General features: G+C 38.2%; 4 protein-coding genes across 5 annotated transcripts; 1 reads left to right on the forward strand and 3 right to left on the reverse strand.

The window, feature by feature from the left end:
* Nucleotides 1-2,089: 2,089 nt before the first annotated feature.
* On the forward strand, nt 2,090-3,073 carry LOC112084397. Its single transcript, XM_024153523.1, has one exon. It carries the CDS (start codon nt 2,090-2,092, stop codon nt 3,071-3,073), a length of 984 nt encoding a protein of 327 aa, XP_024009291.1.
* Nucleotides 3,074-8,986: 5,913 nt separating this feature from the next.
* Nucleotides 8,987-9,948, reverse strand: LOC18014156. Its single transcript, XM_006418579.2, has one exon. It carries the CDS (start codon nt 9,933-9,935, stop codon nt 9,087-9,089), a length of 849 nt encoding a protein of 282 aa, XP_006418642.1. The 5' UTR covers nt 9,936-9,948; the 3' UTR covers nt 8,987-9,086.
* Nucleotides 9,949-10,926: 978 nt separating this feature from the next.
* Nucleotides 10,927-14,501, reverse strand: LOC18013723 (peptidyl-prolyl cis-trans isomerase FKBP62). The gene is made up of 13 exons (XM_006418580.2): nt 14,161-14,501; nt 13,983-14,069; nt 13,168-13,428; nt 13,000-13,074; nt 12,826-12,906; nt 12,541-12,735; nt 12,354-12,446; nt 12,102-12,277; nt 11,883-12,005; nt 11,654-11,800; nt 11,439-11,566; nt 11,236-11,332; nt 10,927-11,145 (listed from the first exon to the last, which is right to left on the reverse strand). Exons 1-13 carry the CDS (start codon nt 14,342-14,344, stop codon nt 11,140-11,142), a joined length of 1,653 nt encoding a protein of 550 aa, XP_006418643.1. The 5' UTR covers nt 14,345-14,501; the 3' UTR covers nt 10,927-11,139.
* Nucleotides 14,502-15,407: 906 nt separating this feature from the next.
* LOC18013724 (peptidyl-prolyl cis-trans isomerase FKBP15-1) lies at nt 15,408-17,266 on the reverse strand. 2 transcript variants are annotated; one of them, XM_024153793.1, is made up of 6 exons: nt 17,124-17,266; nt 16,864-16,913; nt 16,530-16,592; nt 16,132-16,222; nt 15,930-16,034; nt 15,408-15,690 (listed from the first exon to the last, which is right to left on the reverse strand). In XM_024153793.1, the coding sequence occupies exons 1-6, from the start codon at nt 17,185-17,187 to the stop codon at nt 15,605-15,607; spliced, it is 459 nt and encodes a 152-aa protein (XP_024009561.1). In that variant the 5' UTR covers nt 17,188-17,266; the 3' UTR covers nt 15,408-15,604. The 2 variants fall into 2 exon arrangements, with proteins under 2 accessions (XP_024009561.1, XP_024009562.1); XM_024153794.1 differs by having other exon boundaries at nt 15,408-15,687; nt 15,928-16,034.
* Nucleotides 17,267-18,444: the final 1,178 nt, after the last annotated feature.

The following is an 18,444-nucleotide window of genomic DNA, read 5'->3' on the forward strand; positions in this document are numbered from 1 at the left end:
AAAAGTTAAATAGATTTTTTCATATAAATAAATTTTTTTCATATATATGGATTGATTATTATTTTAAATAATAGAATATATTTTAATAAGTAAAAAAACTAAATATACTTTTGATTTATATCCATATATATTCAAAACAAATCCGTGAGTTCTATATTTAACTATTTCTTATGAAAAAAATATTTAATTGAATTTTCTATATTTGTAAAATTTATTTATGTAATATCTTCTAAATAAAAGTTTATTTATGTAATATCTTATAAATAAATGTTTATTTATATAAAATATTTTGTAATATCTTATAAATAAAATTTCATTTATGTAAATATCTACTCAAATAATAATATAGAGATATAAAAACGGACTCATTTAGCGGATTTTTATTAGATTCAACAAGTATTCAACTAGTAGCTGCAACGTTGAAACAATAAAACGTTAATTCATCGAAATAAACAATAAATTCGACAACCAAAAATAACTATAATAAAAAGTTTGAGTTGGATCGGTTTCTTCTTTCGGATAATTCTCTATGAATGTATCTTTAAGAAAATTTTAGGGATTTAGAAACAATCGCCCATAAAATATAAAATTTCCCTTTTTGTTTATAAAACAATCTTGATTCGTTTTTGTTGACAGCAACAATTAAAAGAATGTTATAAACAAATGGACTTTTAGTAACTGGTCCATTAACCATCAGGTTAATGTCTCATGGCCCATTAGGGTTTCTGATACATTAGTTATGTAATGTATATATACACTGCTTATGGAAACAATAAGATAAGAGTTTTTCCCTTAATACGTTATCAGCACAAAGCTCAACTTCAAACGATCATATCTCTCACAATACAAGGAGTTAGAAGGCGATCTACATATCATTTTGAAGCCCTGGAAGAGAAGAATCTAGTGGTGAAAACCGCTCCTCAATCCGACACCAGACGCGCCCTCACGACTCAAAACAATCGGCGCTGTCCCACCTTAGCGGGTGATTCTTTCCAAGCGGTGATTCCTCCATTGTAGCAGCTGTTCGTCCTCCCTTCTGGCCATCATTCTCAGGAGTTTCCAGTAGATATCTGTGGTCTTTAGTTCCCAGATCATAAGCCGGTCAGAAATCCATTTGGCAAAAAGGTATTATCTAAAACTATAGATCCTAATCAAAGTTTTGGTTTTTTTTATTTGAAAACCCTAATATGGATCGGTTCTTTTCATGATTCTTCATCGTCTTTTTCGTTTTTAAAACCATAACCAAACCGATCCTCTTTCTTCTTGTCAAAACCCTAATTGGTTTTATTTTTCCTAATCGGCTTTATCATATAAAACCTAAACCCTAATGCTTTGTTCAAACCCTATACCGATCGGTCCTAGCATCATCTAAACCAAACACTAAAATTCCTTGCAAACCGAAATCTAAATCTTTGCAAAACCCTAGATCTAAAATCGTTTTGGTTTGTCTATCGTTAAACCGAGATCGATCGGTTTAAATCATAAACCGATCGGTTATTTATCTTAGATCCGATCCTTGAAAACCCTAAAACCGGTCCATGCAAGCTCCTAAATCCTAAACCAATTGACCCCTTAAACTCTAAACCAATCGATCCACCTAAATCGTTTATAAACCGATAAATTCTAATCCTAAATCGATAGGGTTTAAGTTTAAACCGATCGGTTTTTCCTAATAAAAATTAAACCCTAGCAAATCCGTTTAGTTTAATCCCTTAACCGATTAATAACCCTAATAACCGGTTTCCAAAATTAAATCTAATTTAACCGGTTTTGTTGTTTAATCGATCAATCCGATCGGTTTAAGCTTAATCGGTTAATTTCAAATTAGTTTCCAAAATCAATTTAAAAAAAAAAAAAAAAAAAAAAAAAAACCAATGTTTATCTATTAGAGCTAAATTTGGAAACACTAGTAAACCGGCTAGGTTATAAACCCTAAGGTTCGATTTTAGAGTTCCCTTATATAGCAAGTTTCCTAAAATAGCAAGTTTCCTGAAATGGAAAGTTTTCCCAAGAATACCTTAAATCCCTTATTCCAATGATCATAGTCTCATACTATTGATTATTTAACATAAATTATTATATGTTTCAGATGTCAAACATTCAGAAGGTCGAATATGAGGCACTCACTGTCTCCGGAGATAACTACCTCAAATGGGCCCTTGACACCAAGATCTACCTCAACTCAAAAAGTCTGGGTGAATGCATCAAAGATCCCAACACCGCGACTCAAACAGAACGGTACTCGGCGATATTTATTATCCGCCATCACCTCGCTGAGTCTCTCAAGCAACAATACCTCACTCTTGAGGATCCACTCGAACTTTGGATGGCACTGAAAAAGCGATATGACCATCAGAAAACGGTCATACTGCCCCAAGCCAAGTTCGACTGGAAGAACCTACGGTTCGAAGATTTCAAATCCGTCGAAGAATTCAATTCCGAACTCTTTCGGATAGTTGCACTCATAAAACTATGTGGCGAGGAGGTCACTGATAAGGATATGCTAGATAAAACATTCTCTACTTTTGGCACTCCCAATGTTGTTCTCCAACAACAATACCGTGCCATGAATCATAGCACCTATGAGGATTTGATATCTTGCTTACTGCTTGCTGAGAAGAACAATCAGCTTCTGTTGAGGAACAGTGCCATGCGGCCTCCAGGATCAGCCCCATTGCCAGAAGGAACCAGAAAAGAGTCCAACTTCGTCCAACGTAACAGATCCTCAGATCGTGGACGTGGACGTGGAAATGGACATGGACTGCGCAGCAGAGGACGCGGTAGACCGAACCAAGATAACCGACCTAACCTCAGTTTTGGTCGGGGTAAGGGTCGTGGTATCAACAAACCGACCCAAAGAGGCAGTTCATCTAGACCAACTCCTTGCTCAAGATGCGGAATGACTAATCATTGGGTCAAGATCTGCCGTACTCCCAAATATCTTACTGAGCTCTACCAGAAGTATGGGAAAGATAATCATGAGGCTAACCTGGTTCATCAAGTCAATGAAGATGACTCAAAGGATGATAAGATTGATGGCATGGATTATGAGCTCTCCGACCTCCTTGATTGATCTCAAAAATCTGAATTTGTTTTTCATTACTCCTTAAACTTTTATCTTTTGTTTTTTGGGATTTATTGTCTTTACTTTGGATTTTTAAGACCTTTTGCTTTTACATTTTAATTTATGGAGTAATGTTTTATTTACATCTCATTTTTGCATGTTATTGAATTATAATTCTTGTTTAATAAAGATATGCAAGACAATATGGATATCATTGTGGATAGTGGATCGAGCCACACCATTCTAAAAGACAAGAATTACTTCATAAATTTAGTAATCAAAACCGCAAACATTAGCACTATAGCGGGTAGTTCGAGCCTAATAGAGGGCCATGGCCAAGCTAATGTGTTGTTATCAAATGGCACATATCTAGACATCTCTGATGCCTTATACTCACCCAGTTCTAAGAGAAACCTATTGAGTTTCAAAGACATAAGATTGAATGGTTTCCATATCGAAACTCAAGATGAAGGGAACAAAGAGTTTTTAATTATCACTAAAATGATAAATGGCCATAAACAAGTTTTTGAAACTATACCCGCCGTATCTACTGGCATTTACCATGCTAAAGTCAGTATGATTGAGGCTAATGCTGCTATCAAAGCACGGTTTTTAGATTACACTATTTGGCATGATCGCCTGGGTCATCCCGGTGCGAACATGATGCGTAAATTAGTCCAGAATTCTAAAGGGCACAGCCTTAAACCAAATGGTATTTTCCCTCAGCACCTCAAGTGCACAGCTTGCTCACAAGGGAAACTGATTACCCGACCTTCACCAGTCAAAGTGTCTAAAGAGACCTTGAATTTTCTGGAAAGAATCCAAGGAGACATATGTGGACCAATTCACCCACCTTGTGGGACATTCAGATATTTCATGGTCCTCATTAACGCATCGACCCGCTGGTCGCATGTCTGTCTGCTCTCTTCTAGGAACCAGGCTTTTGCTAGGTTATTGGCCCAAATCATCAGATTACGAGCCCATTTTCCAGACTTCCCATTAAAGACTATACGTCTTGATAATGCTGGTGAATTCACTTCCCAAGCGTTTAATGAATATTGTATGTCCATGGGGGTAAGTGTTGAACATCCCGTTCCACATGTCCATACACAAAATGGATTAGCTGAATCCTTCATTAAACAAATTCAATGGGTTGCTAGACCATTACTCATGAGGTCACAACTCCTGGTCTCAGCTTGGGGACACGCAGTCTTACATGCCGCTGAACTAATACGCATACGACCATCTAGTGAGCACAAATATTCACCATCCCAATTGCTAACGGGTCATGAGCCAGACGTCTCCCATATTAAAACATTTGGGTGTTCAGTCTATGTACCCATTGCACCACCACAGAGGACTAAAATGGGACCTCAAAGGAGGATGGGAATATATGTTGGTTTTGATTCTCCCACCATCATAAAATATCTCGAGTCAACTACAGGAGATCTGTTTAAAGCCAGATATGCAGATTGCCGATTTGATGAATCGGTATATCCTAGATTAGGTGGTGAGACAGACAAGCTGGTAAAAGAACTTTCATGGAATCAAACATCCACACAATGGCAAGATCCTCGGACTCTAGAATGTGATTCAGAGGTCCAAAGAATTATACATTTACAAAAGCTAGCTAATCAATTGCCAGATTCCTTTGCTGACCCGAACAAAGTTACCAAATCGTACATACCAGCTTGTAATGCACCAGTACGAATAGATGTCCCCTCAGGGAAAAGTCAAGTTGCTACAGAGTCTGACGCACGTAAGAAACGTGGCAGACCACAGGTTCCAAAGATAAGAATCCCCGGAAATCAAAGAAAGGTGCAATGATTGAAACCGGGATTCAAGAGAACACGGATACAGCCTCAGCTGATACTTACCCTATCGAACCATCTCAAGAGGTTTGGGACGCCAAAACTCAAGGTTCTGAAGGGATTGATAATAATGAGATCTCAATCAATTATATCATATTCGGTTCTCTATGTGTCGACATCAATGAAACTTTTGCATACAAGGTAGCACTTGAGATTGCGCACACGCAAGAGGATCTAGAACCCACGTCTATAATTGAGTGCACTCGTAGATCAGATTGGCTGAAATGGAAAGAAGCCATAAACGTGGAGTTGAATAGTTTAAAGAAACGGAATGTGTTTGGTCCGATCTTAAGGACACCATTCGATGTTAAACCAGTGGGAAACAAATGGGTCTTTGTGCGTAAAAGAAACGAACTCGGCGAAGTCGTTAGATACAAGGCACGCCTTGTAGCACAAGGATTCTCACAGAGACCCGGAATCGATTATGAGGAGACTTATTCTCCAGTGGTGGATGCAACTACATTTCGATTCCTCATAAGTCTGGTCATAAGAGAAAACTTAGATTTGCGGTTAATGGATGTTGTAACCGCATATCTTTATGGACCACTGGACAGTGAAATCTATATGAGATTACCAGATGGTATTGAGCTCAAAGATAAGCATGCATCTCGTGATAAACACTGCATTAGGCTGAACAAATCCTTATATGGACTGAAACAAAGCGGACGTATGTGGTATAACCGGTTAAGCGAATATCTCATCAGAGAAGGCTACGAAAACGATCCGATCAGTCCATGCATCTTCATCAGAAAATATCAAAACAAAGGATTTGTAATCATAGCAGTATACGTGGATGACTTGAACATCCTCGGAACATCTGGTGAAATCGCCCAAACAGTTGAATGCTTAAAAGCAGAGTTTGAAATGAAAGACCTAGGCAAAACTAAATTCTGTTTGGGATTACAACTTGAGTACGTCAATGACGGAATCCTTGTGCATCAATTGGCATACACTGAAAAGGTACTCAAGAGATTCAATATGGACCAGGCCCACCCATTGACCAGCCCAATGGTTGTGAGGAGCCTTGGATTGGATAGTGATCCATTCGGTCCAAAGAAGGACGATGAAGAAATCCTCGGTCCTGAAATGCCATACCTCAGTGCTATAGGAGCATTAATGTACTTGGCTAGTCACACTAGACCAGACATCTGCTTTGCCGTGAGCCTCTTAGCTCGCTTTAGTTCACACCTTCAAGGTACTAAGGACTTGGGATTATTTTATTCTAACCATAACAAGGATGGTCTAGTTGGTTTTGCTGATGCAGGATATTTTTCAGATCCGCACTGTGCCCGGTCTCAAACCGGTTATGTTTTCACGCATGGAGGAACAGCCATATCTTGGAGATCCATGAAGCAGACTATTGCCGCTACCTCATCCAACCATGCGGAAATCTTGGCCATTCACGAAGCTAGTAGAGAGTGTGTTTGGTTGCGGTCCATGACTCAGCATATCCGATCAGATTGTGGTATGGACGAAGATAAGGAGCCTACGGTGATGTATGAAGACAATGCAGCTTGTATCGCTCAACTCAAGGACGGCTACATCAAAGGTGACCGGACGAAGCATATTCTGCCCAAATTCTTCTTCACTCATGAGCTGCAGAAGGATGGTCAGGTCAAGGTTCAGCAAGTCCGATCAAGCGAAAATTCAGCCGATCTATTCACTAAATCATTACCGACTTCTACACTCCGGAAGCTCATTCATCAGATAGGAATGCGTAGACTTAGAGATCTACAGTGATGCCTAAACCAGGGGGAGTAATGCGTGTTGTACTCTTTTTCCTTCACCATGGTTTTTCCCACTAGGTTTTCCTGGTAAGGTTTTAATGAGGTAACATTCCCCAGCGCATTATAGAGATCCCGGTTTTGTGACAGGCACGGTTACCTTGTCCAAGGGGGAGTGTTATAAACAAATGGACTTCTAGTAACCGGCCCATTAACCATCAGGTTAATGTCTCATGGCCCATTAGGGTTTCTGATACATTAGTTATGTAATGTATATATACACTGCTTATGGAAACAATAAGATAAGAGTTTTTCCCTTAATAAAGAAATATTTTTTTAGTTTTTACCTATTGTTTTTTGTTTTATAAACTACACCTTTGTTATATATATAAGCAATGGATCAATAATAAGATACTCTCTGGCTTTAGATAGACGCAGCACAAATGTAACCCTAATTTCCAAATTAATTAGATTTCATCGTCGTCTCTAGTTTACTCGATAAATCAGTCGAAACCATGCGCAGAAACTTCACCGGTAAGATCTCTGTCTTCCTCTAAATTGGTTTGTCTATAATCAATTACGCAGCTGAATTTAATGGATCTAATCAATTGTATATTGACGAGCTCGTAATTATTTTGTGAAACCCTAGTCTTTTGGGACGTTGAGGACGTTGAGGATTTATTCGAATATCACATCATCAGCTCATAAAAGGAGTTGTGTGTCAATCATGGCATACGTTGATGAAAATAGCCTCCCAGAAGTGATGATAGAAAATATGCAGAGGCAGGAATCTTATTCTCTTTCGTACCCGAAGGTAATGTAAACCCTAATTTCAGACTCTTTTCTATAGCTTATATATATATATATATATATATATGTATATAATCTATAGATATGTATACTATTTACAGGAAATAAGCATGGGAGAGTTTATAAGAAACGAAGCTTATGCCAAAGCGATATCATCAAGTTCGATTATACTCTCAGAAAACATCCGAGAAGATCCGAATTTCTCAAGTATTTTTGAAACTTTGAAAAATAGAGGTTTCAACATTGTCTTAGAAGAACATGGAAGCCACCTAGTAGTGGGTGGAGGAAACCCTATCGACGAAAGCGGAAGTAGAGATACTGTTCCCATTCTAAAGGATAACTTCTCTTTGTGCTTTTATTTGCGTAGCATAATTACTAGTATTAGATCCTGTTTTGCTTTTATGACTAAATGCTTTATATAGTTGTGGCTTTGGCTTTCATCTGGTGTCAGAAACTGAAACTAGTCTACTTAGACATTAATTTGATTTCGGTTAGAAGTGGTCACCGAAATCTATGTAATCATATGTATAATATGAATAAGTAACTTATGGACTTTCTGGTGCAAGTAAAGAAAAGAAAGAAATATTAATGGTTAGAAAAGCAGAGCATACATTGTAATTGCAAAGGAGAATCAGCTTCCAAACTCGGTTTCTCTGAATCATCATTGTCTAGATGAGCAACAAAATGCAGATGCGAAGTAACTGATTACCAACAAAATCATAAGAACCCTTTTTGCTCGGTTTTAAACAATGCATGGTAATCGAGCAGACCGACCTTATCTTTCATGGCCTGAGGATACTTTCCATGTGTTATTGATTACATATGGCTGTAAGCAAATAGCATGAATCCAAACTCAAAACGCTAAAAGCTGATCTAAGTTTTACCTAAACTATATTTTCTTAAGACCACTCACCATGCATAAAGTTAAACGCTCTATATAGCTCTCTTCACTATCTCCTCTGAAGGATTTGAATTAAATTTCTTATCGCAAGGCTCAAACTACATTCCAGTACTGGACTCTGAAACGATTCCAATCTTTCCATCTTTCACTATTTAATTTAAAGGCACACGTCATTAGATAGATCGACAGAAATTTGACCTTTTCACATTTCCTGAATTCTTCCACTGCTTCGGCATGATCCAAAATATTAAATACAGTAGCATGTTTCAAGTTATTTAACCTATGTCTTCTATTAAACATGTTATTTAGAAAATTCGTAATTAATTTTTTTTTGACAGTCTGTTGTTTGAATATATATAATATGTTGTTATGATTATTTGTGATTAATACAAATAGCAATTGTTATGACAAAAGTAATGAAAGTTATTTGTATATGACAAGCGATACTTATGTATCAGAAGCGAGCTTATTTTATAACAATGTCTATTGTTAAAAAAGGCTGAGATTAGTCCAATGTAATTTTCAACGCTGATAGCTACAGTTTTCTTCATATTTTCAACGCTTAGTCTTTGTTCTAGGATGCTAATTAATATTTCCACATCTTAGTCTTTAATTTATAATGATATATAAAAAAATTTTAAAATCGATGAAAAGAAGAAAAAAAAGTGTAGTCCCTACGTAGCTATAGGCCTACACTTGATACTGCATGGATCCAGTCACGTCCTGATGAACAAACGAGCATTAACGGCGTCATCAAACCCCATAGAGCGACAGCTAACGGCGTCTTTACTAAACGCCGTTACTCCCAAGCTAGATCCAACCCTTCTTTTGTACGGACCAAACCACTTTTGCTGCAAGTAAGAGCTTCTCCTCCACGGTGGCACAGACAAGCCACAACTCTTCAACGACCGTCTCGCCGCCTCGCACGACTCTCTCACCACCGTCCTCAAACTCTCCTCTCTCCCTACGAAAACACGAGGCAGCAACTGAAACACACGCGTGTATTGTCGCGTGGGTCTCGCGATCTCGAACTTCGAAGCAAAGTCAAGATCGACGACGTAACGAACGGCGACGGCCGTCCGATCATCCGCCGGCTTGTAAACGACGTCTATAAACTCGTAACTCCCGGAGTTGAGTTTAGCCGATGAGTTCCATTTCGAGACACAAACCGCCGCGTCGTGGCCAAGCTCTTGAAGAAAGGATGCTACTTTGTCCACGAAAACAGAGTTTTTCCGGGATCTTAGACCGGAATATGCTTCCACGGTTCGTAAAACGTGAGCTAGCAGTAGATTCCGATAAGGGTCGGAATCGGAGAAGCTTACGGCCATTCTCACGATCTCCTCATCGGAACATTCAGAATTCTCGTCGGTGTCAGAGTTGTGGGATGTTTGTAATGATGTGTCTTCGGGACTACCATCCTCCTCGAGGAAACTGTGAACGAGTTCGGAGAGTGGAGGAGAGTCTTGGTCTGGAATGGTGCAGCTTTGGTGGTGGTGGAAGATTCGAGCCTTGGCGTCTTCTTCGAGTGGATCAGTGACACGTTTGGTTCTTGAGAAAATCGCCATTGATTGATGAGAATTTAGTGAGAAGTGAAAAGTGAGAGAATCAAATATAAAGTGTGAGAGGTTTGAGTGAAAATATGTGGAGCATTTTAGTTGGGAATATTCGTTGTTTCTTATTTAATTTACTTTTTATGTTTATTATTATTATATTTTTTCTACCTTTTATAGTTTTGTTTGTTTTATGATTTTATCTCATTTGATGCAAGACTGGTGGCTAGAAAGGATATCCAATGGTACCTGAGGATTTTGTTTCTAGTTGTTAATTATGGTGACGTGGACGGACACGTTTTAAAGATAGCTACTATATTCCTTCTGTATTCTTCTTACAAGGAAATATATCTGAAGTAAATATTATTTAATGCAAATAATTTCATTTTTATTTAACATCAAATTCACCATTTCGTTAAGCTTTTGGAAATTAATTATTCTTAAAGGAGAACCAGTCGGTGACGACGAATTTAAGACAATCCATTATCACTACAAAGAATGTAAACTATATTTTTAAAAAATATAAATAAACTCTTTAAAAGAATATTCAAAGAGAAATAAGACCACTCCAATGGACTTTTCAATAGCAATGAGAAAATGCAAACGATTATTTTGAAATATAGATTATTTTTTTTGTATAGTTTATCCTGTCCATCTTTCTCCCCACTTGAGTTATTCTATGGTGGAAATTATGATTTTTAAATCAAAAGTTAATTGATTGACGATTGTTCTTATTATTATTATTATTATTTTTTAAGAAGAAGAACAAAATTGACGATGAACATTCAGTGTTGAATAGGTCGGGCAACACGAATCGGTCGAACCATTTTTGACGGACAAAACTTCTGATCAGCTCAGATAATAAACTCTCAACTAAAGTTTGAGCAGCAATTATGACACGCTTCGTAGAAACACTGGCAAGAGAATTTTCAGTTCAACTAAAAACAACTCTCAATTTGTTTAGGACTAGGCTTTATGCTTGATGAACTTAGTCGAATCACACAAGGAAAGACAAAAACCTAGTTTATTAATCCTCAGAAACTAGCGAGTAATGAAGAACAACAATGTCTGAAAATGGTGGACTTTTAATCCAAAGAGAAGTCAATCTAAAAACATTAAGTCAACCGAAACTAAGGAAAAGATATAGAAAAAGACCAAAACATCAAAAGCCAATAAACCATTCTTCTTCTCCGGGCATGATGCTTAAGATGATGCTGCATCATTTCTGCACATTCCCACAAACATAAAAGATAAGTTTCTGTTCTTCAGTAGAGGTAATGCGTAAGATCAACAATGAAATTAGAGATACACTTACTGTTAGTTTCGCAAACATGTTCCCGTAAAATTTGGCCTCCTTTTTGTTAAACTCCTTCATTTTCTCCTTCAACCGTCTCTGCTCCAGCTTCACTTCCCTATCATTTGGATAAAAGAAGAGATTCCATCAAAATTTAACTCGACAACCACTCCTTTTTATCCGATATCAAAACATAGACAAGAGTTAAGAGTAAGAGACAGAACCTATTGTCGGGGTCAATTTCAAGGGCCTTCTTGACATCAAACTCAGCCAAGTCCAAATCAGCTAACTCCATGTATGCTTGCGCTCTCCTGTATAAGGCCTTCACATTGGTGCTTTCAAGTTCTAGTACCTAAAACATCGAAAATTATTAACATCATTGCCAAGCTTTGAAACCGAGAGTAAAAGATATGTAGTCTTAGCCACCAATTAGTTATACCTTTGTGCATAGTTTTTCAGCCTGCTTGTACTCTTTCAATTTCAGTTTGCAGGCTGCGTCATTTAGATTACACGCCACCTTCAACGCTTTTGATTGCTTCTTCTCCTCCTCGCTGAAGGATGTGTCGTACTCGATGAATTTGACAGCCTGAGAAGAAAAAACCAAACCAGGTGAGATGATGATGTTCATCTCAAAAACACAACATATCAACGAGCGGTTTATATTTTACCTTCTCGTATCTCTTGGAAGCCAGGGCATACTTGCCTGCTTTGAACTTGGAGTTTCCTTCTTCTTTCTTCTTACCAGCAGCTTCAATCTTCTCCTCCGTGTTCATGTCCCACGATTCCTTTTCCTAAAAGCCCAAGTGAAAAACAAGTGTTTGGACACCTAATATTTCCTTAATCGCTGAATTGTTAACGGGCGTAAACAACCAAAACTGTTTACTAACCTTGTCGAAAGCCACAAGGTCAATCTCGTAATAGAGGGTTGAGTTTGGCGGCACCACAGCCAATTCCTGTTTCGACTCAGTTGAACCAAAAGCGTACTCTGGTTCTATGGTCACCAATGCCACTTCACCCTTCTTCATCTTCATCACAGCTCTATCAAGTCCATCGATTACTTGCTCTGTTAAACCATCCAGCAAAATGAGTTATTAAAGTCCAGGACATCCATTCAAGGAAATTTGTAGAAGTGCAGTTACCTTCATCTGTTTTGAACTCAAAGGGTTCCTCGCCTTCACCATGGCCTTTCTTCAGGAATACAGTACCATCTTGAAGTTTTCCTATCAATTTCACTGCCAGATAGGGAAAGAGAAAAAAATTATATGTAAGACACGTAAGAAACTGTTGTGAGAAGAGATGAATGCATTGAAAATTCGAAATGCAAACCTTTTACAACCGCTCCCTCGTTAGGACGTTCATAACCTTCCCCTTCTTTCAAGATCTTCTTGATAACCTTGTTATCATCAGTTACTTCTGAAACTGTTTTCCAAGAAACCAACTCCAGAGTGATCTCAAGCGTCGCATTTGGAGGAACCGCACCTTCACCACCAGAGGCTGGCTTGCCCTTCTCCCCAAAACCATCTGTCTCATTCATAAGCAAATTGGAATAAGATATGTTGTTTAAACCAGACCTAGATCACTGAAAATGCAACTGAAACAATTTTGTCTTACATTGTGGTTTAACTGTCAGAAGGACCTTCTCCGCCTTTTTCATGGTTTTCACAGCCTTAGTAAGTGCAGGACAGAAATGACCTGTTAATGACATACATCACACGAAAACCTGTCAGAGACCAAATATACTATCTGACATGTCCATCATTTCCAAGAAGAAACCAGAGCACTAACCGTCTTTAACAGTGAACTCTACACCATCGGATTTCCCGACAACCGTACCATCCTCAAGTCTAGCCTCGTACTTAACTGAATAAACAAATATGCAAGAAAACTTCCGTTAGACAAATCTCAAACGCACACCAATCTCTAAAGTAGGTTCATAAGAAAGCAGAGACACACCAAGAACTTCATCGAGATCCTTTGGGGTTTCCCACTTCTCTCCAACAGAAAGAATCTTCTTAAAAACACCACCATCTTTGCATATGTCCTTGACACTAGACCACGAAAGCAGCTCCACGTCAAACTGAAGCGTGGCGTTCGCAGGGATAGTCGGCGGTGAACCAGATTCCCCATATGCTAGCTCCGCAGGGATAGTGAATACGGCGTTTTCACCTTTCTTCATCGTCTTGATACCAATATCCCATCCTTTAATAACCTGACCTGCAATCACAATGCCAAGTTAAAGAACAAACTTAACAACAATGGCATGATTGGCATCTCAACTCAATTCACAGAGCTCTCGGAGGATAAACTTAACAACAATGGCATGATTGGCATCTCAACTCAGTCCACAGAGCTCTCGATTCAGAGCATTAGTACTCGATTTGGAACTTTAACAACAATGGCATCTCAAACTCAATAATTTAGAGAGCTCATTTTCAAGTTGACATCTGCCAAATTAGTTTTATACTAACAACACTAACAAAACCTAATATCACAGTGATACAGTACTAGCATATAACTATAATCACAAATCTAAGATAAAGATGATTCTAGGTCTTTGGGACACTGTTAATCCAGATATTAAGCTAAAAATGGCCTCAGATTAGTTTCTAAATTACTTAGTTAATACTGATAAACACTAACAAAACCCAGTAGCACACTGATACTAGCATATAACTATAATCACAAATCTAAGATACAGATATTTGCAGGTATTTGAGCTAACAATGGCCTCAAGATAAAGGAACAATCAATAGATTCAGTTCACGCACCTTGTCCGAGAGTGAATTTGAAAGGCGTGCCTCTGTCGCGACTGGAATCAAACTTCGTACCATCAAGCAAAGTCCCCGTGTAGTGCACTGCAGAAGAAGATCAATCAACTTCAGCTTCCTCGAATCGAAACAAGCAATCAATCGAAAGAGTTTAAAAGCAATCGGCGAAATCGATTACCTTCAACTTCATCGCCGTTTTCAGGAGTCTCGAAACCTTCGCCTTCCTTAACAAGCTTCTTCTTCAAGCCTTGTTGGATCTCCTTCTCTTCTCCGACTTTAAGAAACGAGGCTGCGTCACCGAAATCCATGTCGTCGTCGTCGTTCATCCCACCGACCGGCGGCATCTCGAAGTCTTCATCCATCTCGATTCAAGAAAAAAACGAAGGGAGCGTGAAGAAGAACGAATCGCAAGAGAGAGAGCGAGTAAGAGAGAGAAACAGTTTTGGGAGGAGAGTGGAATTGGAAATGTGATTATATAAGGTTTAGAGTTTTGGGTGAAAAAGAAAGGGTTCTAGAGAGTTCCTTTCCTTTTGCCCTGAAGATGATAATTTTATTCGCGAGAGAAAGGAGGAGAAGATGACGGAGTTAACTGACGGAAGATGTTTCCAGAACACTTATACAGATGTTTGTTTCACTTGTGACGCCGTTAATCCACTGGGGTTTAACTACTTTACCTTTTTAACTGTTACCAAATAGACAGAGAATGTCAAAAAAATGTAGATTGGGTCCCAACTAGGCTGGTTAAAAGGGAAACAAACCGGACTTCTTGTTTTGATCCGTTAGATAATTCTGCCATTTGTAACACTTTTTTTTGTGTCAACGAAATGGCCATCCGGATGGTCCGGTTCGGTTTTTCGGATTTAGAAACCATATTTAGAATCAAAGAAAAATTGTTTGGTTCCGGTATGGATAATTTGGGTTTTGGATTGGTTTAGTTCCTAAAATGACAAACCTTTGGATCTGAAATATCTTTGGGTTTGGTTCAGATATGGGTTGGTTCCAATATTTTTATCCAAATTGCTCTAACTAGCGAGTGAACTACCCAAAATACTTAAAAAACGAAAATACTTACGTTTATAAATGTAATTTTGGGTATTTAGTTTCTTTTTCAAGTGTAAATATATGTAATACTTTTGTATCTAAAATTATATTTCAGAAATGTTTGGATATCAGTTTAGTTCTGGTTTGGTTTACCTACCTTAAATCTTTCTCTTAAAGGAACTATGTATTCATACACTCGTAACTGTCCAATTCGATTTGGTTCTTCCTTATTCAGGTTGGTTCGGTTCGAGGTAACTCCAATTCTGTCTATATTGGTTGTCAATTTTGTACAAATTACAAAATCGTCGAATTTAAAGATACGAGTTTTCTCATTTTCTGCAATTCCTCGTTTTAGCTACCAAAAATATGTATTAAGCTTTCATCTTAAGTTGGCTTATACATCGAGCCAAGTTGTAATTTTCCAACTGCTAGATAACTAATGTTATGACCAAAACACAATTATTGTCTTCAACTAGCAAAACGTAAGCGATTCTAGGAATGTTTCGAGATTAAAATACTGACGACCACAAGTTTAACGGTTTAATTTTCAAAAGGAAAATAAGAAGACGAAGATGGTATAATCAAAGCTCGTTCTTCGTTTTTCCTTCGCTTGCTGTTTCCCCATTCACAGCAACAAGCTCGGTGTCGAATATCAGTGTTGCCCCACCTGCAATTTACCACACATTCATTTCATTCCCATCGTGTTACTATTCTCTGCAGACTCAAAAAGCTCAACAAGCTAAAACCATAATACAACTCATTTCATGGAACATCGAATCTCAATCGCAATGTCACCTTCTTAAGTGAAAACCTAGAATCATATTGTTATCTCTAGCCTCATCATTAGATAAAAGGATGTAACATAACAATCTACTAGCCAAATTTAGCGCGACAAAGACAACATACCAGGGATCTTTGGTGGTGAGCCGTTATCACCATAACCAAGTTTAGATGGGATTTTCAGCTTTCTCTTCTCACCTACACAAGCTCCGAGTAGACCCTGGTCCCATCCTGAAACATTTCAATTTAACGCATTACCTTCCATTTTGTCCATCAATTAAAAAAGGCACGAGAGGTGGGAAATTGCTGCGATGCAATTGCAAAGAACCTGGAATGACTTGACCAGTTCCAAGCTCAAACTCAATAGGGTCACCCCTCTCAAAACTTGAATCAAAGACAGTTCCATCTGTTAACTTTCCCTGCAGGAAGGAGATGACAAGCATTTTCTTATATCAGATTTCATTATCGTTGTTTGGTTCTTAAGCTATCCATCCAATATCCACATTTTCTACTATATGCTAATGAAATGAATTCCACATTATCACCAAATCATCATGCCCTTTCTCACTCAAACATATCAGTGATGTTTCTACAATGAACATATTTTTTTAATGCTGCAATAACAAGAAGACCTCTATATGACTCTACTTTTCTCTCATTCATAATACTACCAGGCAAGCAAGAAGGAACCTTCCCAGCATGAGTTATACAGCTAATAACACTTACCCGATAATGGACCTTGATCTTGTCTCCTTTGTGAGCCTGAAGATCGCATTTCTGAGGCTTGTACTGTAAAAATGAACAAATGAAAGCAAGGGTTCACGAAACTGCAGAGTATGGAAGAAGCCAAATCCATTGCATAGAAGAGTAGAAAACAAAAGCAAAACCCAAGTTTCTATTGTAGCTCGATGCAATTGCAAAGTAAGGAAATTGCAGAAAACCAGAAAGGTAAACAACGTAATCATGATCATATTCTTCACGCAAATATGAGATGAAAATCAAACTATGTAGACAAAGTCAAGCTCCGATGAGGGATGTGAAAAAGCGTTTTTGGCCTAACCTTCACACCAATCTGTAACTCTGTCACATCAGCTACCTTCTTCGCATAAGCTGAAAGATCATCATAACAATCAGCGCGAAACAGCAAACATGTATCCAAGGAGATCAGATCAGATCAAACACAATATTTAAATAGCTAATGGAAAGCTTTATCAGATCGATTGCACAGGTATGTGTGTGAAAAGCCGAGACGATCGATGGTAAATCAGATTGAAATAGAGAATGATACAGAAGAAATTCAAAAAGAGAAAGATAATTCACCTAGTGTTAGAATTGCAAACAGAACCAAAACTCCGGCAGCTTTCATGGCGGATGCAAGGCTCATCGTCTTTGATATCTCAGTCACTGAAGTGATTACGGTACGATCTGTTTCAGGGTACTCTTTGTATTGACTTTGACAAAGACGAGATAAATGTAATGGGCCTACTTCATATTAACTTATAGCCCAATAAGCCTAGTGAACGTGTCACACAGATAGCGTTTGAGCAGAGATTACGAGTCATTCACATTGTGCCTTCGGTTCATATCCCTTGAATATTTGTGGATAACCGGCAAAGAAAACCGATACAAATCAATTCTAAAACCATCTCTAGAAGATGAAGTTTTCTAGATTTTTCAGGATTTATCTTGGATTGCAACTCCTGAAACTGTGATGAATATAAACATTTTGTCAAAGCATTCACCAGTTTCTGTTGAGAGACGTGAAAGAGTGTAGAGACAAACAGTTAATCTTTCATGAAACCGGATTAATGTGTTGATATGAACAACCACATGACAATCAATATTAAAGTGTAGAAATACAATATTTTACAGTATAGATCAAAGGAGCTTGGAAATCGCAAATCTTGTAAGATATGAATCTGTGATTAAAAAAGTGCGCCTAAGCGTACTTTGAGTTGAGGCGATGAGTGTTGCGCCTTGCCATGTGTAGGCGAGGCGATCTACAAAAGGTTTTCGCCTCTGTTAGCTTTTACGTGAAGCCTTAGGCGCTACAAGAGTTGCCTTATAAGAAAAGGTAATTTTCTTCAATTATACTTGTTGCCAAGTTTGTTTTTTGGGTTTTTAGTAAGTTGTTGCGTGATTCTGTGATTCTCTGTGCCATAAATTCTTAAATGCATTAAATTTTGTTTCCAATTTCCTAAATATTTGTGTATTCAAAGAGTCGCCTCAACTCTCCATCACCGTGTCTTTTAAGTTCAAATTTCATTCTTCCTTTTCTTTCAACTTTTCAAAGTCTCTTCTCTACTATCTCCTCTTCCTTCTTTTTTTTCACCATGTCTGATCCAGTAGTTGGTAGGGTCGTTGATCCAGGAAGGAAATATGCAGTTCCTGGAACTGTTCATGGTAGTTTCACGTATAACTTTTGTAGTAAAGTGATGAACGGTGGAGTTCTACGTGTGAAACAACACTTAGTCGGCGGTTTCACGGCTGTGACGGCATGTCTAAAGTTCCAGATCACGTGAAGGAAGAGATGAGACTTTTTATGGCCAAAAAAGCCGAGGCAATGGCCACAACTCGGATGATGCAATCACCATCAATCCCTCAACAAAACGATGGTACACACTATGAGGAAGAAGATCCC

This window comes from Eutrema salsugineum, unplaced genomic scaffold, assembly GCF_000478725.1.
Source record: "Eutrema salsugineum unplaced genomic scaffold, Eutsalg1_0 scaffold_4, whole genome shotgun sequence".
Taxonomy (NCBI): Eukaryota; Viridiplantae; Streptophyta; class Magnoliopsida; order Brassicales; family Brassicaceae; genus Eutrema; species Eutrema salsugineum.